The sequence below is a fragment of the Ambystoma mexicanum genome, chromosome 13 (assembly GCF_040938575.1).
Source record: "Ambystoma mexicanum isolate Mex_15411 chromosome 13, UKY_AmexF1_1, whole genome shotgun sequence".
NCBI classification, from domain to species: domain Eukaryota; kingdom Metazoa; phylum Chordata; class Amphibia; order Caudata; family Ambystomatidae; genus Ambystoma; species Ambystoma mexicanum.
Genome location: NC_090938.1, coordinates 577,301,186 through 577,326,242, shown reverse-complemented (window position 1 = coordinate 577,326,242; position 25,057 = coordinate 577,301,186). Strand labels below are relative to the sequence as shown.

The window sequence follows — 25,057 nt, the reverse complement described above, 5'->3', positions numbered from 1 at the left end:
CTCTCTGAAGGAGAAGATCCTTTTCTCAGGATCCTCTGAGGATCCCTCTCCCTCAAATTGGAAGATCTGTACCTCCTCCTCAAACTGAGTCTGTTTGGGTCTTTTGTTTCTCCTACCCCCCCTCTGCTCCTTAGGAGGCAGACTTTCAGGGACAAGAGATTTTGTTTCCGGTTCCTGGGTTTCCAGGGGCTGTTTACAAGTAAGGAAGGAAGCTTCCTCCAAGGCTTTACACCCCCCTTCCCCTTGTGCCTCCTCCCTGGGAACCGGTGTGTTATCGGGGTGCTGCCCCCGTCATTGTTCTGGAGCACCAGGTCCAGAGTTGGGTGCGTTCTGCGCCGGAACGCCCATCTGAGGGTTCTGCTGAGCCCTCAGTATGTGACCCAGATCCCGCGCCATGTTTTGAACCTGGCGCTCTAACTGGGAAACCCGCTCAGGCTGATACGGGGCCCTGTTTTCTCCCCTGGGCTGATCCCGGGAAGGGTAGCTGTCCCTCCTCTGGTAATACCCCGGGTTGGGAAGATTTGGGTACCCCTCCACCCTTGGCCTCCCCTCTCCCGGATTCAGTGGTCTGGGCTCAGGGAATTGGGGAAAGAAGGATGGATGGTTTTGGGGCTGAAAGTCGGGTGGATATCTGGGGAAAAAGTTCTGCCCAGGGTTTGGTACATTTCTGCCCTCCTGTGGGAAGTTTGGAGGGAAGTTCCCTGGGTTAGGTGCTTGGCTGGATCCCCCCCCTTGGGCTGGAGGAGTCCACACATAACCCAGGATGGGTCGATTTCCCTTGTAACGGGGACTTACATAATCAGGAGAGCGAGGGACCCCATTTGTGGGGCTGCCTCCCTGGCTCCCTGTCTGTGACTGGCCCGAGGACCTTCTGGGCCTAGAATTATTAGGTGCAGGTAGGTTTTTAGGCCCCCCCATCTCCAAATCCAAAACGGGGGTGACCTTTACCTCTGCCACCTTGGCAGCAGCAGGGGTGCTGTTGGCTTTGGGGTTTTTCTGGGCATTACTTTTGCTATCTACCGGTTTCTGCATCTCATAGATCCGGGTAGCCTGTTCAATGACCCAGTCTAAAGATCTTTTCTCGTGAAAATCCCTCACGAGCTGGGTCATGATATATTTGGGCTAGGCATGGAAAAACGTATTAATAAATTCCCTGCTATCCGTGCGCACCCTTCTTGTGGTCTGTGCAAAAGCACGCTTTAACTCCTGCACAAATTCTTGTGGGGCCTGATCCTCCCCACATTGCAAATTGTAGGCTGCCTTGCGAGCCTCTTGAGGATTTCTGTGAACAGAAAAATGTTTCAAGATGGCCGCCTTATAGGTGGACCATCTTAAATGATTTTGGTGCTCCAGCCCCGCAAAGAAACTGGAGTATTCCGGGGAGAAGCTCCACTTTACATATTGAATACAGCTTTGGCTGTCCTTCAAATGGAAAGTCTCCATCATTTGTTCAAACAACTCTAAGTGCTCCCAAACAGAATACTTAGCGTTCTTATGGTAAGGCGTGATGACGCTCCTGATCGCCTTAATCTGCTTTAAAGGGTCCTTAAGCAATGCCCTTTTTGTCTTATTGGCCTTTTTGGTCCGGGTAACCCTGGTCCAATCGTCCTCGGACTCAGAGGCACTGCTCCCAGAGGTTCCTCTCTGCTCTTCCAGGTTTTCCCGGATTCTGCGAGCCTGGGAATGGCTGGCAGAATGTGGGGACCTGATCTCCTGTGTCCTGCGCAGTTCAGAGGAGTCTTCAGATTCCTCCTTGCTGCCAGGATTTGATGGGTACCCCCTCCACTGACCTAACTGGGCAGAGGTTTTCAGGATGCCCTTAATGGGCCTACTCTCCTGGGGTTCCCCATTGAACTGTACTGTACTTGGGTGCCCATACCCGGATGCCCACCCCTCCATTCCTGAGTGGTACTGGCCTATGAGCCCCATACTCTTAGCTGGATAGTAATCTGCCATCCCTGTGGCCCTGTGCTCATGTGCGCCAGGGGACATGGGGGTGGTAGAGTCCAGGGACTGGGGGAGATGAAGGCCCCTGGTGTTAGGGCTCCTGCGGTTATGGTCAGGAATCTCTCTTTCCCAGCGGACCTCATCTCTATCCGCCCCTGCTCCCTGTTGCAATGCAAGAGCCTGCATTTGTGCTTTCAGTTCCTCTGTTAAGGCCTTACTCGACTCTATCAGTCTCTCCTGCATCGCTACCTGTTGCTGGAGCCTCTCATTGTGCTGGCAGAGAGCCTCATTTTCCCTCTGTGCTTCCTGGTTGGTCCTGGAGAACTGGGCCAGTCTTTGCTGCAGGAGGGTTACCTCCTGAGCTGTGTCCCTATTGGCCTGCTCCTTTCTTGCTAGAGCATCCTCCACCCTCCTGGTGTGCTCTAACAAGTTCTGGTGTTCTTTTTGGAGATCACCCAGTCCCTGGTGGGCCAGGTGATTTTCTTCCATTTTTCTTTTTAAATGGCAGACTTCCTGGCCTAAGGCGTCTCTTTCCTGACTAAGAGCCTGCATTTGTGCCGCCAGGTCGTCCCTCTGCCTTTGAAGGGCACCAGCTTTCTGGTGTTCTTCATCAAACTCTGCCTGGGTATCCAGATCTTTCAGAATTAGTTTGTTGCTCTCTACCTTCACTCTATCTAGATGACTTTGCAGGGTGGCTACCTGCTCCGTGCATGCCCTGTTAAAGTCTAATTGTTGCTCCAGCTTTTTCTGGCTCTGCAGTAAGGAGTCCAAACTGTCTTGGTGCTCCTTCTGCAGGGCCAGAAATCTAGTATCCTGTTCTACCTTTTCCTGTTGCAGCACATCCATATCCTTCTTTATTTTAATGATGTGCTGCCTACTATCATCTTCTGACTCCTGGCTCCTCTGCAGCCTCTGCTCAGAAGAGACCAGGTCGGATTGGGCCTTCTCTAACACCATCTGTTGCCTATTTGCCAGATTTTGGCTTTCAGCACATCTATCCTGCATGTCTCCCATATATAGGTACAGGTATGCTGCTATCCTGGCAATCTTATTGTGTTCCTCTTTGGCTTTAGGAGCCATATATAGTTCGCTCAGGGTCACATGTAATGGACCCTGATCTCTATATATATCTGACCCTGTTTCAGTGACCTGTTGTGTGATTGCCTGCAACCACGCATCCTGGCCCTGTTCGGTCCATTCACCTCTCACAAATAGCTTATGCAAGAGGTGCTCTCTGGCCATTTTCATGTCTACTTAGGTCGTCATTCTAGAGATTGGTCTCTGTCCTGACTTACAGAAGTTTGTATTTTATTTTTGCAGAACAGAACTTTTCTTGGAGTGTCCCTTTTGAGGAATGCTTCACAGCGTAATGCAGCGTGGTGATCCGACCGGATGTATGTATCCCGTCAGTTAGCACACTGTATTAAGCTGCACAAGTGGTAAATCTAACCCAATCCCGGACGAGCCCCCAATTTGTAAGAGGATTCAATTCAGCACTACAGCTAAGTTAACGCCTAGTCTAGAATACTGAATGAAAACCCTTATTGATATATCTTTAGGTCCAGTTCATGCGTTCTGGATGACTACCCCTGTATAACACCCCTCTCTTGGAATCCCCCTGACCCCACTGAGCCAAGAAGTAGTTCTGTTTTGCAAGTTTAAAAGGTTTATTTGATAATTTAAAATAGATATATATATCACGCTTTATAATAAATTAATAATTGAATAGCACACTTAATCTGATATGATAAAGATCAACAATGGAGAATATGGCACTAGCACACTTCTTATAATCACTAATGAGTTGACATGAAATGGATAAGTGTAGCATAGTGTATTTCAATAGTTAGGTTAACTTGGTGGGCGGACGGCTGGTTGGCACGAGAGAGAGAAGAACGAGAGATGGAACGTGGGAGAACGAGGACAACGAGATGCGGGTTTCGAAGTCCAACGCCTGCATTCACTAGTCGGTGGGGCCTGATGTGAATACTTGTTTATGGGAGATAATAAATACTAATCTCCAACCATATCGTACTTGTGTTTCATACCTACCTTTACACTACAATAAGGTAGCACACTGGTAAATAGGAACAAAAGTATAATGTGGTAGAGGATGCTTTAAGTAAGCTCAGGTGGATGCAATATTCAATGAGTGCAGTACAGAAAATACTCAATATGATTTCAACCAAACAATGTAATCACTTTTCTCTGGCAATCCCCTCCCCCCCTTGATGCAAGGCAAGGAAATGGAAGGAAAACACACAGTTCTCAGAAATGCAATCAATGTAATCAGTTCAATCCCCCCCAAGCTTAGACAACAGAAGTTTAAAACACAGATAGGAGTTTTGAAAACACAGGCCCAAATGCTTTGATATGTGCTAGCAATGGATGAGAAATATGCTGGAAATGCTTTTTAATTCCCTTTCAGAGGTTCAGGGTGAGTGGTATCTAGTTAATATTAGTCCAGGCTCACACTAGCAATGATGCAGGGATAGTTAGCAGGTTAAACGAATTTCTGGCAAATGGAAGGCAAGCAGCAGCTGATTTTACATGTGGAGAAATTTGCAAATCGCGGTAAAATTCGCGGATGCGCCGAGCGCTATTACAGAGGAACCGCAAGGACTATCTCTATCGTTTTGGGGTCCTAGGAAAGCCTAGGATCTCAGCTTCCAAATGCAAGTTATTGCAAGTCTCTAGCCCAAACGGTTGCGGAGATATGACCGATTTACTAGAGGTCGTTTTTGGTTTTTTCAAATTTTAAACGCACACTTTTTCAGCTTTAAAAATGATGGCAGAATAACACAATTTCTAAGCTACAGTTCTACTTAGGTTAAATAGATTGAATTAGATGAATTTAAACTAAGAGATTGGTTCTACACAGTTCTGCTGGGTACTCACACTATATTCTTGAATTAAATGGGCCTCGCCATGGATCTGGTCAGGGTTTTGGACTGGGCTCGGGTCTCTCTCTGGGCACAGCACTGCTTTCTCTCTGGGTACAGCACTGCTTTCTCCCTCGGGTCTGGTCTCTAGTTCTGGATAGATTGAAGTCTCTAGTTTGGCTCTCTGGAGGTTTGATGGAGGTAAAGTCTGGATCTCTGGATGTTGTATGGTCCGGCAGAGTGCGTTGCAGCAAATGGAATTGAAGGTCCCTATCTGTCCTGACTCTCTGCTTTCATGTGTTTTTGAGAGTGGGTGTGTGTGTTGCATCACTAGACTTGCCCCTCTCACTTGTCATTGGTCCAGCTTTCATTCCTCCCCTTGATTGGGGAATGAACTGTGAGTCAGAGTGATGTCATTTTATGGCTTGCCAAGAGGGCACTCCCTTGTCAGATTGCACACATTCTATATTTGATAATAAAAGACATATTTCACAGTTACACAGTTGCTTGAAATTACATATACATGGTGTGGCTGAATTTAGCCATGTCTCTGTCCAAATCTGCTCTTTCTAGGAGCTTGCATTCAGAGATGGCACATCATTGACTTTTTAACTGATTTTTCAATTTCTGACATGGACCCAACTTTACATACATGTGCGCAGGGAGTAGGGACATTAACTGATGAAGTTTCAGATTTTTAACATGCATACATTTAGAGTAATATCCACTTTTCCGCTAAAACCCCCCTGAACACGCCACCGGGTCGAAAAACCTCTTAAAATGTGGGCAGAAAAATCACAAGAATTATGGTATCATTTATAAAATTTTCACATGTCCGCACCATGAGTTATTAATCTTTTTCTAAACAATATTCTGGCTACAAAGGGGTGTGGTTTTCTCTCAGCACAAGGTAGAAATACTGGTTAATCCAGTTCTGCCAAGCCAGCTTGCTCTCACAGGCAGTGCCCCTCCCAGCTCCTGCCAAGAGGAAGCTACATTTTACAACTGCGTAATAAAACCTTTGCCTGAGTGAAGAGGGCTTTGTTCACTCTCCTGCAGAGCACAGGTAATTCAATTATCAGATAGATGGCATATCCTTAGTGTGGGCAGCAAAAGGAAGGTTGGCCTGGGAACACAGTGGTGACTCAAGTTTCACTCCTGATGGGGGTAGCTGCCAAGCAAAATCAAGTTCCTTAAGCCAGACCTTCAGCTAACTGGCAGGTTTTTTTGTTGCTTTTTAACTTAACTTGCAATTTTACACATGCAGCTAGGATGCTGAGTCTAAGTGCAAAACTATGACATTTCAACAGTTACAAAGGCATGTGATACCAAACATAGGTCACTCATTTAATCTAAACATTTTCGATTTTAGTGTCTTTAAATCCAGTGCAACTTAAACTGCTGCAATCCACAGCTCAGCCAGTCTTGTTATAAACCTTGTCTTATGATCTTCATTTCCCAGATTTTGTAGGCACACAAAACTCCATTCTGCCAAATGTCTGCTGGTGTTCAGTAAATATTTTGCACATATTGCAATGTTTGAAAATAGGCATTTTGACTTGCCTTCAGGGAAACAGAGTGGTTTTAAAACGCCGGCTTTTGGATAGTGGTGAGTACTGGTACTGCACCCATTTTTGGGATTTAAGAAATGAATTCCCCACAATTCTAGGTTGCATTTGGCAATCAGCATTTCCATTCCCAATGGTTTCAGACTACTGTGCGGGTAGTCCAATGGTGGTTTTAAAGCGCTTTGAAGCTAACCGGCGCTACTGTTTTTCCTTTGGCAACCCATTTCCCTCATGGCAACCCGGCCTTTCATTCTCGCACTGGTGGGTGGCAAGTGAGGCAACCATTTTAGTGTGCGCACAAACTGCGCAGCTTTCCTGGATTTCGGCGCACATGTGGGTTTTCCGCCATCTTGAATTTTCTAAGCCCACAGCACCAAATGTTGTGGCATGATAGCTTAAACGTGGGTCAGGACACCCAACAGCATGCACACTCACACCTAGGTTTCAGCACACAGAGGTGTAATACCCCAATGTATGTCATCTGTGATGTCATACTGCATGGCAAAATGCAAAACCTATCGAGGGGAGGGATTGAATAAGGGAACATGTCTACTTATAAAATATATAAGGGTTAGTGCTTCATTGGCTACCCCTTGTGTGTAGGGCACGCCTTGAACTACCTCTAAATGCATACAGTACTGATTATAGTGGACAATGGTGGACAAAACATCAGTGGATTGGCTCTTGCAACTGTGTGTGTTAGGGTGTCCCCTAACCCCACTCATTGGTTGGCATACTATCCCAACCTTGGACTTTAGTCTCCTTAGCACCATGTACGTGAAGCGAAACTTAGGTGTTTGAATCTTATCAGACTACTCCCCATTTTGCCATTAGTCCATCATTTCTCATCGGCAGGCCACAAGCCAAAGTCTTGTGTTTGTAGTTTGACCTTGTTGCTACTCACTGTCCTGGAACATTCAAGGGACTGTGAGCACATCACTATCTTACCTTAAGGCTTTAATGAATATTCTTTGTTTTCGAATTCTGAGTCACATGTGATTGGACCACAACTTTGTCCATTTCAGCCTTCCATTTACTGCTATTTGATTTCATTATGCATGGTGCTGTTGCTCCTTTTGGCCTCCTGAGGTTTGCTCACTCTATCTCAGATTAACTTTGTATGCTTTTAATTGACCAGTAGTTTGGCTCTCACAGTTTTCATCTTCGTTCATCTAAGAAGAATGCCTCAAATTCAGAGTTTACCCATGTACTCCCTTTGTGCTCTGTGATTGTCCTTTAAAAATAGCATCTTTGTATTGGGCCAACCTTGACTCATCGACAGGTCTGCTCCCATGGATGTCTTTCCATGTCTTCTGATTCACACAGCCTCAGCCTGTTTCTGAGGTAGCTTGGCGACATTCAACGTGAATTGTTGTCTATTTTCCTGATATGGCCGTCCTTGCCACCGTATATATGTATCTTCCTCTATAGCAAGCTTCTATATGTTGTCTTTCTACCTTACATTACTACGTATTTACAGTTATTGGTCAGTAAGTTACTTCATCTTCTTTTAGATTCATGATCACTTTAGCTTCAGGTTCATGCTACTCTTAGTGCTTTATTACTTAGTATTTTCATATTGTTTCAGCATAGGTTCATATATTTTTTTCATGACATCACTTGGTCCTTGTCAGATTTCATTTAATGTCCATCCACGATATTCACTGATGCATTCTGACATCTTGGCAAACGACAACCTTCCATGTAACTTTATTCCATGCAATATCCTTCCACACTTTCAGTGCGAGGGTACATTCTGTACGGCTGTCTGAGTGCATAACGTCTCTCATACACTCGATGCGGCATCAGAACGACACAGAGGGTCCCATCTATAGCTCTTCTCCAACTGTACCAATATGACTGTGGTGAGGGGGTGGGGACAGGCAGGATAGCACCTGTCTGCTCCTCTCCAATTGCACCATTTTGCTTTTGCTGCAGGAAGATTCAATTGTTGTGTGTGGATTACATGCGACGCCATGAGAGCAGAAAGATTATTCAAAATGCTGCATCTGCCTCCTATGACATCATGACCATGGAATATGAATGCCAAATTCCACTGGTGTGACCTTACAGCAGTTGAATGCAGCATCTTCTCTGCCCGTTGGACCTGTGGTGATGTGGCGAAGGACCATGACAATAGAGGGAGGTGGGGTAGGAACCCAGGTATTTGTGTGTCAGCCCAGGTTGTCTCTGTACCCCACTTGCCTTCTCTGTCCACTCCTTGCATTGGTTGTCTATATGGATAGTGTAGAGGGTGGAAAAGGGATGCTCAGACACAACATAAAATGTAGATGGCCACCTTTCAACATTGGAGTTAATTTCATCTCGGTCTTCGAGTGGCATCATAGACAACCAAACCCCTCAGTACAATATATTCTGTTGCTGATAGTCACCCATCTACAATTGTATATGTTGGTATGCTTACAGTATAAACATGCCAGCTGAACATTGCTGACATTTTCCCCATCAATGTCAATACGAATGTGAGAGCAATAGTAGCTTTATGATGAATTATGTGACGAATCAGGGGATCTTGTCCCGGAACTACAGGAAAGAAACACCATTCCCACACCATAACTCAGAAAATGAATTCCACCTCCCACTATACCTTACACGTGAAACCCCAATATACGATATGGGTATATGTATTACTGTAAGATAAGACCCCCCCACCCCCCAATGACTACTGAGATGAGGAGACTGCATTCAGAGGGAAGAAAGATGGAAGCCAAGACACAAGGATATAGTCCCCTTTTTGTTTCAGATAATGAGTCCGGCAACAAAAGAGAAAAGGGACGGCATAAAGGTTGCAGTGGAGAGAGGAAATAGTTGTTGAGAAGTCGTATTGGCAGTTTTACAGAGTGGCAAAATAAGGGAAAGAACGACTGGAATTATCTGTACTCCCCATGGCAGGCGGAGAACAAATATCCAAACGCCATTGGCGTTTTCAGGCGGGGGAGTGGAAAACTTGCGAGGAAAAGAAGAAGCAACATTTAAGCGCAGTGGACATGCTGCGAGAAACTGAGACGTGCTCTCAGTCAGCGGCAGGCACCCGAGGTCAAGCACTGAGGAAAGGTGCCCATCCAACAGTGCCGCAACAGCTGAATAACCCGAAGCAGAGGAAAAGATCCCACGCAAGTGGGAACTTCAGGTCCAGGTGTCAACAGTGTCACATGGAGAATCCTGGTAGAGATGCGAGGACCATTGGAGAGGAAAGTGAGGATCCCTCAGAAAGCCCGGTCCAGAACCCGAAATACAGTCAAACAGGTACTGTGTGGGAAAGGGGGTTTGGCGTGGGCAGAGACCACTGGTTATAATCCTGACAACTCAGGGCATGATTAACACGATAAAAAGACACTAAAACGAATAATGTAGTATAAAGTCTGTTAACAAATGCTCATAAAGGGAATGACTTGTGAACCTTATGAAACCGAATTACAAAAGTGACTATAAGGGCAGAACTATCAGTCAAGGAACTTACTGAGAGGAATTCAACCCAGCAGCTAAAAAGGGAAGAAAAAGATCTTTGGCCAAGGACACACAATTGTAAACATAAACCATTGTTTATGTAGAACAAAGCTGCAAGTAAACTAGGCAGAGCGTGAGGCCCCTTTAACACTCAATGGACAAGAAAGGGCAGATTAAAATGGCAAGGAAGAAACCAGCAGAGCCATAAACAACATTCCAATTCTTCCAAAAACCTGGGAAAGGGAAGTTCATTATTAGCTATATAGGCCTACCAACAAAACTAGCTTGAGAGGCAAATTATGCTTGGTTAGAGAAAGAAGCAAAGTTCCCCTGGCAAAAGCAAGGAAAGACCAGGGAAGGGGAGTGTCCCCCTGGCATATAAAATCCACTTTTAAATTAGTGGTTGAGAGCATTAGCTGAAGGCTGCAGGAAGACAGTCACATTCTTTTGATTTTTTTCCAGACAATGATTTTTGTGGAGCATTAAATGTAAGAGTCAGAAAACGTTCTGGACACAGGACTGTAGGCATTTCTTTTTTGGACATTGTGGCAAAGACTGGTCCACTATTTAGTTTTGTTGAGGCAGGGAAACCCCTCATAGTATCAAGGCGATTGAGACGTTTTTTCCTCCTCTCTTATGATTTCAATAAAAGGCATTGTGAAGCAAAACATGGTGTCCGTCTCTTGTTACTCTGACATTTCACAAGTCACATGGGAACATCGTCACATGCTACCCTAATCAATAGATATGTGCTATTGCTAATGCAACTTTTCAAGGCTCCTTTAGAAGATCATAGCACATCATAATTTTCCAAGCAAAGGCCATAAGACTTTGACTTCACTTTGAGTTCATTGCATTTCTATGGAGTTTAGACTCTGTAATCAAATATCAAATTCTATGAATGAGCTCTACGAGATGGGAAACAATATTTCTACAATTTGGTAGCCAAAAGGCACTTTGGGCAATAGCACCATCTTAACTGAAAGCCTTAAGTTGCTATGGCAGCTACGTTATCACACACTACCATGCATAATTTTCCCAAACCAACAAACCATTGTTATTAGCACATGGAGATCGTTATTGATCCCCTAACCAATCAGAATGTTCAAAGCGCAGGCAATAACTACTGATATTGACACCATTGTGAACATTAAGACTTGAAAATCAGTTGGGGAAACCACAATGTAATTTCCACCAAAGATTTCTTACAAAAAGATACTTCCTTTCTGGGAGGACCAGTAACATCGCGTTTAGGACACCAGGGAGAAAGCTAAAACATGGAAATATGATTTCAATTTTTTATAGATAAACTGTTTACTTTTACGTGATCCCTAATAAACGATCATGTTGAACCCACTCCAGTTCAGGTAAGTTTGCAATTAAAATACTAAACATATGTTAAGGTAGGCCAAAATGTATCAATAAGAAGACAAAACTCAATAACTGAGTAACTCCAAGTGCACGAGAAAACACAGCTTTATTCCAATACAAACGGCTGCTGGGAGAGCGTACAAAGTGACTCAGCAGGCATTATTATCGCTTGGGATAATGACCCTTCCCCAACTTATCGCCCTAGTCAAAGCGGGCCATTATCCCACAATATTAATCCCTCTCTAGAGTATGAGGCTATATTATTGCATTTAGTGTAGGTTTAATGCATTGCTAAACTATAACTCAATATATTTTGGGAGCCTTGTGCAATAATCTGAATGGCCGAAGGAGAAAGTTGTAAAATGTGACAGAAAAGATAAAAAAAGAATGATGGCATTGAAAGCCTACCTCCAGGCTCTATAAATGACTGCAGAACATCTTCAGACTTGGGGAATTAAACTTATTCCAATAAACCTCAAACAAATGAGCTCTCTTTGCAGTCCCAAAAGAGCTGGCAGGGCTGAGTGTGAGGGAGATCATTCAGGGCCAGTGCACAAGTTTATGCCCCCTTAGGAACAGTACAGTTTCTGTACCCGCATCTTATTAAATGTATGCAGGGATCGAAATTTAGATTCGATGAGCAAGAGCTAAAACCAGGTGTCAGGCATCCCCCATTAGGCAGGAGCTACCGCTGGGGATCCAGGAGCGAGTACACAGTGCACTTCAAAACTAACTGTCACATGAAATGTACACTTTAACTTTTTGCCCATTACGCATGATCCATTATATTGAAATGTGTCCTAATTCTTCTTTATGTACATGCTCAAACACTGAAAACGAATGTCGCATGTGCATGTTTGTAAGGCACCGGTTGGCCTGGGGAGCCAAACGTATCTCCGAGTAGCTGTTTGTTTTAAGGTAACCAGGCTGTCCCAGGGTAAAAGCAGGAGCTAAATTGCCCTCAGCAATTCAGAACCCTGTGTATTACTCTTGCAAGGATGGTGTCCTCTTGGGGCCCCTGTTGGTGGGGCCTTTGGTATCTGGTATCTGCTTACAGTTTTCTTGCCATATTTAGCAGTGAATCCAATAAACACAGGAATCTCCAGGTACCATTCAAGAAGCTGTGACCCCCTCACCCTGTTTTTAGAACAGTCTCTGAGAGCCCACCGCTGCTCTGTGCCTTCAACTCAGACTACAGAGAAACAGACCTACACGCAGCACCCGTGTACTTCTGAAATGCAACCATCAGCACACCAGCAAAGTTATCTTGCATTTACTTTCTCTCCACACTAACTTCACCCCACTGCCACTCGTTCTGATCCACCACAGCATCTGGAAACCTTGCAAATGAAAGTTGCCTGTGCGGTTTAAATTCCACTAACATAACATCATTTGATTTCAATTAGGAAAATTACATTGGTGAAAACAATATCCTCTAAAATATTGACATACAATTAGTGGGGGCTAGTGGGTACATTATCCAACTGGAAGGATAATCTAAATGATAATTTTCTACTTGGTAAATGAACATTGTGCTCTTTTATACCATAGGTAAGTGTAGAGTTGCAGATTATCTATACTCAAGAATGCCTTCTCTGTTGAATGTATTGTTACACCTATCTATGTAAGCTCAATCTGATGTATTACAAGTACTAGAAATACAACTCTCTGGCAAGCAGCAAACATCTCTTTGCTGAAGGAGGGAGAACAGTGTTACCCAAGTTGACTGGGGCCAATTTGCCTGCGGCCGATTTGGGCGAATTGTTTGCAGCTGTTTTTACCGCAAATATACGTGGGGGGTAGGTTTTGGTTAATAAATAATATAGGGGGATTTGGCTGGGCTGCGGGGGGTTTTCCCTGCATATATTTACGTTAAAAACAGTAAAACAGGGAGACCACCAGGGGGCGCGGAGCATGCAGAACACGTAAGCATCGTGCTCCTGAAGGCACCTCAGGGCCTAGTGGACTTTCCTAGTCCCCGGCCTGGAGTACGAGACTGAGCCGGAGAAGACCTGTCCCCTGATCAGAGGGCCCCACCCTCAGAGTACCGGGGGACCCGCCGCTGGGACCCGCCGCAGTGTGGCCCGGGGCCCTGACTATAGAGGTGTCCTGAGAAAGTTCACACGAGCAGTGGGTACCGGTGCGGACCTGCGACACCGGACGCTGCCGTCCCCGCGGCTCCACGAAGAGGCCCCACACCCCCCCTGTTGCAGAAGCATATTTCGCGGAGGTGTGCTGGGGGACACACCGCACTGTGGGGGACTCGGAGTGGGGCACATACGAATGCAGCCCCCATGGACACAGTGAATCCTACGAGAGCCGAGGACCGAAGAGGACACGGCCCAGGCTTCCCGCCCTCTATCAGCGCATCGGAATGGGGGCAGCACAGAAGGGCGCCCTCCAGCACCCTGGGGCCCAGAGCTCGCTCCCGACCCACACCCAGCCCACGGAGGCCCAGCGACAGACAATGCCCGGACAGAGGCATCGGCCCCGTGGACGCCTCGGAAGCGCCTCGGCCGACCCGGCGAAGCCCAGCACAGTGACGGGGAGCAGTTGGAGGTGAGGAGAACGTGGGGGGGCAGGGACAATCGAGCGGACGAGCCATCTAGGGGCAGCCCCCCCCCCCCCAGGGCCTTCTCCTTGGTTGCATGCAGGAACGTCACCCGGTCGGGGCACGACTAAAAGAGGCCGGGGCCGCCTGAAATCTACGGACTCAACTAGGTCTAGTATCTTTGAGACTCTACTTAGACCAACAGGCCCCACCTAGGGCACAGCGCCACTCACAGAACCACGTGCCCTCATCGCCCGAGTTCCCAGTGGTCTGGCCACTCATAAGGGGTATAGCAGCACCATCCTGAGGTGCGCCAGAAGTCTCGGACCCTGGAGCGACCCCCAGTACCCGGGGTGATCTCATCCCTCCAGCGCTTCCGCCGGCCCCTCACGCCCATGGATGCGGTCCCCAGGTACGCCATAACCACCATGCCAGCGGGCGGCGAACCCCCTCCCGCTGCACTCACCAAAGAGGATCTCATGGACATTCTCCAAGAGATTAAGGCGATTCGCATGGACATTCAAGCCTCCATACTGGATTTCAAGGGGAGGGTGAAGACCCTGGAGGATAAAATGGAAGGCATGGAAAATAATCACCTCCAGGCAGACCTGCTCGACATGAAATATGAGGCTAGGCTAACGGACTTGGAAATGAGAGAGGAGGACATAATTTTGAAGATGGACAATCATGAAAACAGATAATGCCGAAACAACCTGCGCATCATGGGTGTGACTCAAGAGAGAGGGGAAACTGCGGCGGACGTGGGGAGGAAGGTCCAGGGCCTGATGAATAAGCTTTTTACTCTGGAGGGCGGCAAGGAGGTCCAGTTGGAAAGAGCGCCTCGAGGTGGAGGGGGTGCGGGCGGGGGACCGAGGTCCATCGTGGTGCGGTTCCTCCGTTATAGAGAGAAAATGGAGGTCCTGGAGAAGGCAAAAAGACTGGGGAGCTTTATCTTTGAAGGCGATACAATTAAGATATTCCAGGACCTATCATCCCTCACGCTCACCCCCAGAAGAGAATGTCGTCCACCCATCCAGTGGCTTACAAGCCAAGATATCAGATTTGGATGGTCCTTCCTATTCGCCCTTTCCTTTGAAGGGGCCGGGGTAGACTATAGAGTGATTAGTGGCAAAGAAACCTCACAAGTACTACAAGTGCTCAAGGGGGACGCCCCAGAAGGGGGAAATATGATGGAGACCCAAGAACCAGGCGATACTGTGAGAGAACCGGCGGGTCCCTGATCCACGAAGAAGAAGACAAAGGGCAGGAGAAAATTCAGAAAACCTAACACACCGACGTCGGAGGCTCAAGAGGACTAGGAGTGTAAAGATAGGTTAACGAAAAGATTAAGTCTGGCTCGTAGGCGACCCCGGCTGGGGTCACAGAGTTTATCAAGAGAACTGCGGTGCAGGAACATGCACATACCCTGGAGGCTTTCCCCTTTGCCAGGCGTCTTGGACAAAGGAGGGAGGAGGAAGAGGGGTGGGGTGGGAATTGATGGTAAGGGGCTCGGACACGATATCCACCACACTTCAAACAAGCACTGGGCCGCTTCGACATGACCGGGAGGACAAGATACTTAAGAAGGGAAAGCAATAGCAGTCAATTAAAAAAGGGGCCGGGTCGAGTCACTCAGGGTGGGTTCCCTCAACGTCAAGGGGCACAACTCACCGACAAACCGCTCCCTTCTCGGGAGGGAAATGAAAAATGGAAAGGTGGATATCCTGTTTGTCCAAGAAACCAGAACAGTGAGGGGGGAGGAGACGGCCATCCCAGGATCTCACGTTGGCCAGACCTTTTGGGCATCAGGTTATGTAAAGAAAGGCGGAGTGGGCATCCTACTCCAAAGGAACCAGAAATTGACAGAGGTGTCCCGGTGGGAGAGGGAGGATGGAAGAGCCTTGGTAGTGTCCGGCAACCTAAATAACTCCAGATTCAGCCTAGCAGTGATATACTGCCCTAACGTGGGTCAGAGAGAATTTGCTCAAGTGGCCTTGGAGGAGGTGACGGCTAAAACGGAAGGGCTCCTGATCCTGGGCGGGGATTTCAATATGTGGGCAGATCGAGAGTTGGACCATAGTGGGAGTTCAGCCACATCAGGCAATAGAGGAGATGAACTTCGTGGCGGGCTGCGGGAATTAATGTGGGAACAGGGATTAGTGGACATATGGAGGGAGATCTACCCTAGACGAAGGGGATACACCTTCTACTCCGCAGGCCATGGCACTAGGACTAGGATAGATTACCTTTTCATGGGGAGTCAGCATATGAGCAGAATACAGGCCTGTGACATCCACCCAGTCAGCTGGACAGACCACGACATGGTCTGGTCGGATGTCAGCATAGCGGGACTGAAACCCAGGGAGTCTCTTTGGAGGTGCAATGACTTCCTGCTGAGGGACGCGGTCTTTAAGGAAGAAATGACCGTTGCAATTAAAGACTTCTTTGAGCTGAATGACACGGGAGAGGTGAGCTGGGAGATGGTGTGGGAGGCGGCTAAGGCGACTTGGAGGGGAAGGTTGATCAGCGAAGGGGCATTCAAAAAAGAATTAGGACCCTCTTGACCCACAGGTTGAGATCTGAAATAATCCTCCTAGAAAGCTTGACGGGGAAGGCGGAGACAGAGAAAGAGAGGGACCTGGGCATAGCGAAGGAGAAGAGGCTAGAATTGAGAGAAATGGAGATGGGGAAAATTGTAGCGGGGCTCCAACATCTATGTCAGAAATACTATGAGAAGGGGGACAAGGCTGATGCTATGCTGGCAGCAAAATTGTGAGGGCAAAGGGCGGATAGATGGGTGGCAAGAGTGGTTAGCGCTGAAGAGGGGAAAAGATCTGATCCGGAGGGGATAGGCGAGAGTTTCGCTTCTTTCTAGGAGAAGCTCTACAGGAGGGAAGGGGAAATAGAGAAGGAAGCGAGAGAGGCATATCTTAATGGGGTCACCCTCCCCTCCCTGGGTCCCTTAGAAGCATCGGCCCTAGACGCCCCCATAACTGAGGAGGAGGTGCTTAGAGCCATATCGGGATTGAAACTGGGCAGGGCCCCGGGGGAGGACGGGTTCACAGCAGGTTTCTACAAGGCCTTCTCGGGCCATCTAGCAGGGTTCCTTGCGGACCTTTTCTCGAATATTATGAGAATGGGGAGGGCACCCGCTTCCTTTGGCAAAGCTCTGATCACGGTGATTCCGAAGGAGGAGAAAGACCCAGTGGATTGCCGCTCCTATAGAACCATCTCCCTCCTGAATGTAGATGCGAAGCTATTTACCAGGATTATCGCCTCGAGACTGGAAAGCTACATGCCGAGGCTAATTCACTCAGATCAGGTGTGTTTTATACGGGGAAGGCAAGGTGCAGATACACTGCGCAAGACGTTGCACCTGATGAGAGAGGCAGCACCGAAGGGTGGGAACCCCGTCCTGGTGTCCATTGATGCTGAGAAGGCGTTTGATCGGGTTGACAGGGGGTTCCTTCAGGGGGTACTCGAGAAGCTGGGATTCGGTGCAGGGATTAAACAAGCCATCAAGGCTCTATATGTGTCATCAACCGCCAGAGTTACAGTCAACGGGCGTCTGTCACGAGTCTTCCATCTCCAGAGAGGTACGAGGCAGGGTTGCCCCCTTTCCCCTCTCCTCTTTGCCATGACAATGGAGATTCTGGCAGAGTGCCTCAGGGGCGCTTCAATGGTGAGAGGAATTGAAGTGGGCGAACGCACCTTTAAATTAGGCCTCTATGCAGACAACATCCTGCTCCACCTGTGGGACCCAGCAAGGTCGGTCCCAGCCGCTTTGCAGGTGATTCAACAGTTCGGCCACTTCTCTGGATTCAAGGTAAACATAGGCAAGTCAATGATCTTTCCCTTCGCACCCGATGCGGGTAGAGATCTGGCGGAACTTGTCCCACTGGGCCGCCAAATTTGTACAGAGGAGATCAAATATTTGGGGATCAACATAGTCAATCCCGACAGGGATTTAGGCCAGGCAAACTACCCCCCACTCTTCGACAAACTATTCAGGGACATGGAGGCTTGGGGGAAGGGGCAGATCTCCTGGATGGGAAGAATAAACGCCATAAAAATGAATTTGCTCCCCAGGGTGTTGTACGTCTTCCAGATGCTCCCCTTGGAGGCTCCTGAATCATACCTCAGAGAAGCCAAGAGGAGTATAGTGAGTTCATATGGCAGGGCCAGAGACATAGAATTGGATACGAGACTCTCACCCTCCCCAAGGATAGAGGAGGGGTCGCCCTGCCGGACCTGAATGCCTACCATAGAGAAGCCCAACTTAGGGCCCTGTCTCCCCACCTTAGAGAGGACACCAATAAACAATGGATATACATTGAAAATTTCTACTTACACCCAGTTACCGTGGGAGAATGGCTATGGGTCCCACTGAAAAAGCTCCCCAAAAGAATTAGGGACCACCCAATACTGGGCACAATGTGGAAAGCACTAGCGGGGAAGGGCTCTAGCGAGAAAGTCACCACATGGCCCTCTCCTCTGAGCCACATCTGGTCTACACCAGTCGTGGAAGAAATTCCAGGCCACGAACACTATCAGTCATGGTTTGACGCGGGCCTGTGTAGGGTAGGCCATTTGGTAAGAGAAGACACTTTCATAAGCATCCAGGAACTCGAAGCGGCACTGGGAATCGGCTTGCTCTCCCCGCTCATATACCTGCGCCTCAAGGGCATCCTAATGAAGCCGAAACTAAAATCATGCATACAAAGAGGGCTTACCCCGGTTGAGAAAATCTTAGACTCCCACACTGAAATTAAAGGTCTCATCTCCCTCCTGTACAGAGCACTGTTAACCTCCCGCGAAGGAACGACTAAGAGCCTCAGAGGGAAATGGGAAAGGGACTTGGGCTGTACCATCGGGGATGGGCTCTGGGGGAGGCTATGTAGCAGGGCATTTAAGACTTCTATCTCATGCCAGTACAAGTCCCACGCCATCAAGCTTCTCCATAGGTGGCAGTACGACCCAATCTCCCTCTCTAGGATGTTCCCAGATACTGTCGGGTTGTGTTGGCACGGATGTGGGGAAAGACCCGACTACTGGCATATGTGGTGGTCCTGCAAGAACGTACAGGTCTATTGGTCAGAAGTGGTCAGAAGTGCTCAGCTGGCTTGAGGAGGCGGGACAGGAGGTTTACCCATTAGACCCATTGTTATTAATATTTGGTCTCCGCCACAGGGACGGCCACTAGGAGAAACTCCCGGACCTGACACACTTCCTGCTATTGGCAGCCAGAGCTGCACGGGCCAGGACTTGGAAGAGAGCATCTCTCCCCTCGAAGAGGGAATGGGTGACGGTAGCCAAAGACATGGAGAGACTAACAGCAGCAATACACGGCTCCAGCACGCAGGTTGAGACTGATTGGCTGCAATTCATGGAAGCGTTCTCCAATGTTGCGGACGATACAGGAGTTTAACAAATGCACCCCACCCGGCCCGAAAACTGGTTGTGGTATAAGACTCATTGCACTTCTCCAAGTAAAGCCCATCTATGTTTATTCCTTGTATGCCCGGTTGGAGCTGCCCGAAATGGTTATTCATGGAGATGTGGATCGTGTGCCCTATCATTAGGGGGTCTTGTGCGGGAGGGGGGGGGGTGTATATACAGCAGAGTATTATGGTTCTCTAATTGAAGTTGGCACGGGCCAGTGCCCCGTTGTCATTGTTTGTATTAATGCTTTGTTGCCTTTAAAAACTAATAAAATTGAATTTTAAAAAAAAACAGTAAAACAAAAAAAGAAAACACCCAACTCGGCGAACAACGAACAAATCGCATACATCCGGAAGAACACAAGTATCTGGTGACTGACCTTACCACAGTTTTTATGCTAATAATGTCATATTAGCTAGTCTTAATGTCCAGGCCAGCTGGCACCTTCTTTCATCGATCAGCATGTAAATGCTTCCTTGGGTGCCTCCGCCACTCCCACCTTGCCCTTCCTCTATCCCCTTCATCCCACCACAACAGATCCGTCTGTTTGCATTCCCAAAGACAGACTTGGATCGACTCAATGCGATCCACATTGAGGCCTCAATATCAGCTTTGAGGCGATGCAGTGAAACTGGAGGACCCAACTTATCTAAGGTTCACCAAGAGAGGCAGAAGTAAAGGATTGTCTAGGCCCTTCAAACAATCTTTCAGACACCTCACTGGGCTGCTTTCCTGCCCAGAGACCTGCTGGACACCGATCTGAGTCCCAGAATTTGTCTTGTGTACTATATAAATAATGGTATATCCAAGTGTACAAACTTAAGTTCAACACTTCCTAACAACCTTTCTGTCCACTCTTTTTCAGTCGCGACAGACGCCGGAGGGTGAGTTCCTGCCTCTGGACCAATGTGAGCTGGATGTTGGATTTGGAACTGGGGCCGACCAACTCTTTTTGGTTTCTCCCTTAACAATCTGTCACGAAATTAACCCCAAAAGTCCATTCTTCGACCTCTCGAAACGATCTCTGCGCAGTGAGCAGTTTGAGATTGTCGTGATTCTGGAAGGAATTGTTGAAACTACTGGTAAGAGGATTTATAATGTGTTAATGGTACATGTAAGAATAAATATGATCTATGTAATCGACATGTAAGATTTAATATACGGTATATACTTTACAGGCAAGAATGAGTAGCATGTGTGCATACTTCAACAGATGTAATCTCCTTGTCCGAGTGATTGTAATATGGCTTACACTATTTCCCGGCATGCCACATTCTTAGGCAAACAGCAGTTTAGCCCATTCTGGCCTTTGAGACTATCTTTCACAGTATGCAAAGTTCTAGACTACTGGCACTTCAGTTGGTTTCGTGCTTAAAGTCTCTCTTTCCCACTGTGCAGCTCTTTTAGACAAAAGTCCATTCTGCGTCTTAAGAATCTCTTTCCCAGCATGCAGCATGTTGGCAAATCATGCTTCATTTCACTATGGCTTTCAAGACTCACATTTTAACCATGCACCTTTCTGTGCAGCGCCCTGTAGGCATTGCGGCAACTGTGCATTTTTAGAAATATGCAAACATAACATAGCATAGATCAATTCATTATAACTTTCAAGTCTCACATTCCCGGCATGCAGTGCTCCACACACAGCATTCCAATGTCATTTTGTGTGGAAGTCTGTGAAGGTGCAGTGACATCCTTTTGCAGCACTGTTATGAAGCTTTACACCTGCGCTATTAAAGACTCCCCTGCTCTGCCTCTCTGACCACACTGGTCTGACCGCAATCTTTTCATGTGAACACCTGTCAGGGTTGTCATGGCGCATCTTTGTCTAGCTTTGTGGAATGTTGGGGGTTACTGTCCTCTGGTCTCTTGAACTTTGCAATAGCATTATAACTGTTATTGCTACTAAGCCACCGATATAACGGATCATTCTATCTGCGAATGAAACCCTAGGGGAGGTCGGGGGGGTGGGGGCTCTTAGCAATTGCTCCCTCCCCTACCCCTCAGATTCCACTTCTCTCAAATGGACATCAGTTGACTCATTCAGATCTGTGACCCCATCAGCTCCATTGCTAAACCCATCTCTTCTGTTACTATCAGAAAGTTTCCAAACTTCTTTGTCACAGGAATAGCGAATATTTATAATGCCTCCTTTGGAGACAGGTGTTTTCCTTAACGCTTTAAGGATACGCATGTCATATTTGCACCTTTCTTCCCTTTAAGCTACAAACCCTTTGATATCCTTCCCCAGGTCTAAAAATACTGTAGAAAACTGTGACTCTCCAATCGCCAGCCTTTGCCATTCAGCGTGACATCCTTGGCCCCTCCTAGTCAAGTTTCCACTCAGGACCTGGAATGGGTTCCACCTTCCTGACGGTGTGGGGCAATGCTCTGCAGGCAGCTCATGCAGGCAGGTGCACTCATCTCGGCCGCTAGACCTCAGTCGCATTTAATGAAGACGATCACGTGGTTCCAGTCGGCAGACTGGATGGTATCCAGTGGTTTCATCTCCATACGAAGGCCAGATGTATGTTTCTCCAAAGCCGCGCTTCACCTGTTGTCACTGCTAGAGGGAGCTGTTGCCTGAGGAAATATGTAGTGATCCTACTGTGTGAATGAAAAACTGGGAGACTGCCCGAAACGCTGTGATGTGTGGTTCTGCAGGCTTTCAGCTATTTCAGTGGTGATTTCAATGGACGTTAGACTGCCCGAAAAAAAAAGAATGTTGGGAGGTGTAGTTCTGCATGCTTTCGGCTATTTCAGTGGTGATTTCAATGGACGTTAGACTGCCCGAAAAAAAAAGAATGTTGGGAGGTGTAGTTCTGCATGCTTTCGGCTATTTCAGTGGTGATTTCAATGGACGTTAGACTGCCCGAAAAAAAAAGAATGTTGGGAGGTGTAGTTCTGCATGCTTTCGGCTATTTCAGCAGGGATTGAAATGGGTGTGGAAGTGAAAGTGGGACTGTGACTCCAAACACCAAGGGAGAGAGCAGCCCTGTCACACCGGCGCGACAGGTCAGGTCAGGAGAAGAGGAGTGAGGGGCATGAAGGTCGGGCGGGAGAGAGCATCTGTGGCACCGGAGAAGAGAGCACCCGTGGCATGACTCCAAGTGCAGAGGGAGAGAGCAGCCCTGTCACACCGGCGCGACAGGTCAGGTCAGGAGAAGAGGAGTGAGGGGCATGAAGGTCGGGTGGGAGAGAGCATCTGTGGCACCGGAGAAGATAGCACCCGTGGCATGACTCCAAGTGCAGAGGGAGAGAGCAGCCCTGTCACACCGGCGCAACAGGTCAGGTCAGGAGAAGAGGAGTGAGGGGCATGAAGGTCGGGCGGGAGAGAGCATCTGTGGCACCGGAGAAGAGAGCACCCGTGGCATGACTCCAAGTGCAGAGGGAGAGAGCAGCCCTGTCACACTGGCGCGACAGGTCAGGTCAGGAGAAGAGGAGTGAGGGGCATGAAGGTCGGGTGGGAGAGAGCATCTGTGGCACCGGAGAAGAGAGCACCCGTGGCATGACTCCAAGTGCAGAGGGAGAGAGCAGCCCTGTCACACCGGTGCAACAGGTCAGGTCAGGAGAAGAGGAGTGAGGGGCATGAAGGTCGGGCGGGAGAGAGCATCTGTGGCACCGGAGAAGAGAGCACCCGTGGCATGACTCCAAGTGCAGAGGGAGAGAGTAGCCCTGTCACACCGGCGCGACAGGTCAGGTCAGGAGAAGAGGAGTGAGGGGCATGAAGGTCGGGCGGGAGAGAGCATCTGTGGCACCGGAGAAGAGAGCACCCGTGGCATGACTCCAAGTGCAGAGGGAGAGAGCAGCCCTGTCACACCGGCGCGACAGGTCAGGTCAGGAGAAGAGGAGTGAGGGGCATGAAGGTCGGGTGGGAGAGAGCATCTGTGGCACCGGAGAAGAGAGCACCCGTGGCATGACTCCAAGTGCAGAGGGAGAGAGCAGCCCTGTCACACCGGCGCGACAGGTCAGGTCAGGAGAAGAGGAGTGAGGGGCATGAAGGTCGGGTGGGAGAGAGCATCTGTGGCACCGGAGAAGAGAGCACCCGTGGCATGACTCCAAGTGCAGAGGGAGAGAGCAGCCCTGTCACACCGGCGCAACAGGTCAGGTCAGGAGAAGAGGAGTGAGGGGCATGAAGGTCGGGCGGGAGAGAGCATCTGTGGCACCGGAGAAGAGAGCACCCGTGGCATGACTCCAAGTGCAGAGGGAGAGAGCAGCCCTGTCACACCGGCGCGACAGGTCAGGTCAGGAGAAGAGGAGTGAGGGGCATGAAGGTCGGGCGGGAGAGAGCATCTGTGGCACCGGAGAAGAGAGCACCCGTGGCATGACTCCAAGTGCAGAGGGAGAGAGCAGCCCTGTCACACCGGCGCGACAGGTCAGGTCAGGAGAAGAGGAGTGAGGGGCATGAAGGTCAGGTGGGAGAGAGCATCTGTGGCACCGGAGAAGAGAGCACCCGTGGCATGACTCCAAGTGCAGAGGGAGAGAGCAGCCCTGTCACACCGGCGCGACAGGTCAGGTCAGGAGAAGAGGAGTGAGGGGCATGAAGGTCGGGTGGGAGAGAGCATCTGTGGCACCGGAGAAGAGAGCACCCGTGGCATGACTCCAAGTGCAGAGGGAGAGAGCAGCCCTGTCACACCGGCGCAACAGGTCAGGTCAGGAGAAGAGGAGTGAGGGGCATGAAGGTCGGGCGGGAGAGAGCATCTGTGGCACCGGAGAAGAGAGCACCCGTGGCATGATTCCAAGTGCAGAGGGAGAGAGCAGCCCTGTCACACCGGCGCAACAGGTCAGGTCAGGAGAAGAGGAGTGAGGGGCATGAAGGTCGGGTGGGAGAGAGCATCTGTGGCACCGGAGAAGAGAGCACCCGTGGCATGACTCCAAGTGCAGAGGGAGAGAGCAGCCCTCTTACACTGGCGCAATGGGTGAGGTCAAGACTATACCACAAAACATATTGACACTCTGAAAATTACTTTCTTTACACAAGTACACAGGCTTTTACACTAGTGTGTGTGTATATATATATATATATATATATATATATATATCTTGCAATATTCAGTTGCCCATGCTTAACATCACAGCATGGCAAACTGTAAAGCAAGAATAGCTGCCCAAGCACTCAGTCTATTTCAGGTGCAAAAAAGTTTTATTCATTAAAAGTCATCTTTTGAAATCTACAACCAACATGGACTTACATTGCAGTCTGTAGCTCAGTGGCGAGAACCTCAACGCCACGTGTTCTGTCCCGTTTACTGGCGAAAATCACATTTCTCAAATACAGGCCTACAATAATCATGTGACCTTTAAGTTTCTTTACACAATACTAACTGCAAAATTGGCGGCCATCTTAACATCATATCAAGTCCTTTAAGTTCATTCACTTTTCAATGTCAACAATCGAGACTATTTGAATAACAGTCTGTTTCTTGTCATTTGCTTGCCGTATTCGTTACTCATGTCTATTACTTTGACTTCTCTAAATTCAATGCCCCAGTGTCAAGTTACTAAATATCTTCATATTATCCACACTGCAGACTAGTAGTGTGTGGCTCGCCTTAGAACATAACCATGTAAAGCCAATGGCATTACAGCTTGGTCCTGTAGTCCAGTAGTAGTAGTAGTTTTCAGTACTGCCCCAGTGGGCTAGCAACCTCCTAAAGTGCATTGTGCAGCTTAATGTCATATTAAACATTACCACAACCATAAGAAACCATTGTCATTATTGTTTGGTCGCCTTTTACAGTTGCTCTCTGTTCTTTCACCCTCTTAAAGGGCATCGCGCAGCATAAATTCATTTTAAACAACATTACCTGCAACTCGGTGCGGAAATT

At 48.2% G+C, this 25,057-nt stretch overlaps 1 protein-coding gene across 2 annotated transcripts in view; it reads left to right on the top strand.

Moving 5' to 3' along the window:
- Positions 1–25,057, top strand: part of LOC138521503 (G protein-activated inward rectifier potassium channel 1-like) — a 233,360-nt gene that overhangs the window by 143,523 nt on the left and 64,780 nt on the right. The window contains exon 2 of one of the 2 annotated variants that reach the window (XM_069634402.1): positions 20,095–20,311. The exons of the other annotated variant lie outside the window; for it this stretch is intronic. Coding sequence (XP_069490503.1) covers positions 20,095–20,311 — 217 coding nt within the window. The remainder of the gene's footprint in view (positions 1–20,094; positions 20,312–25,057) is intronic. 2 annotated transcript variants of the gene reach the window in all.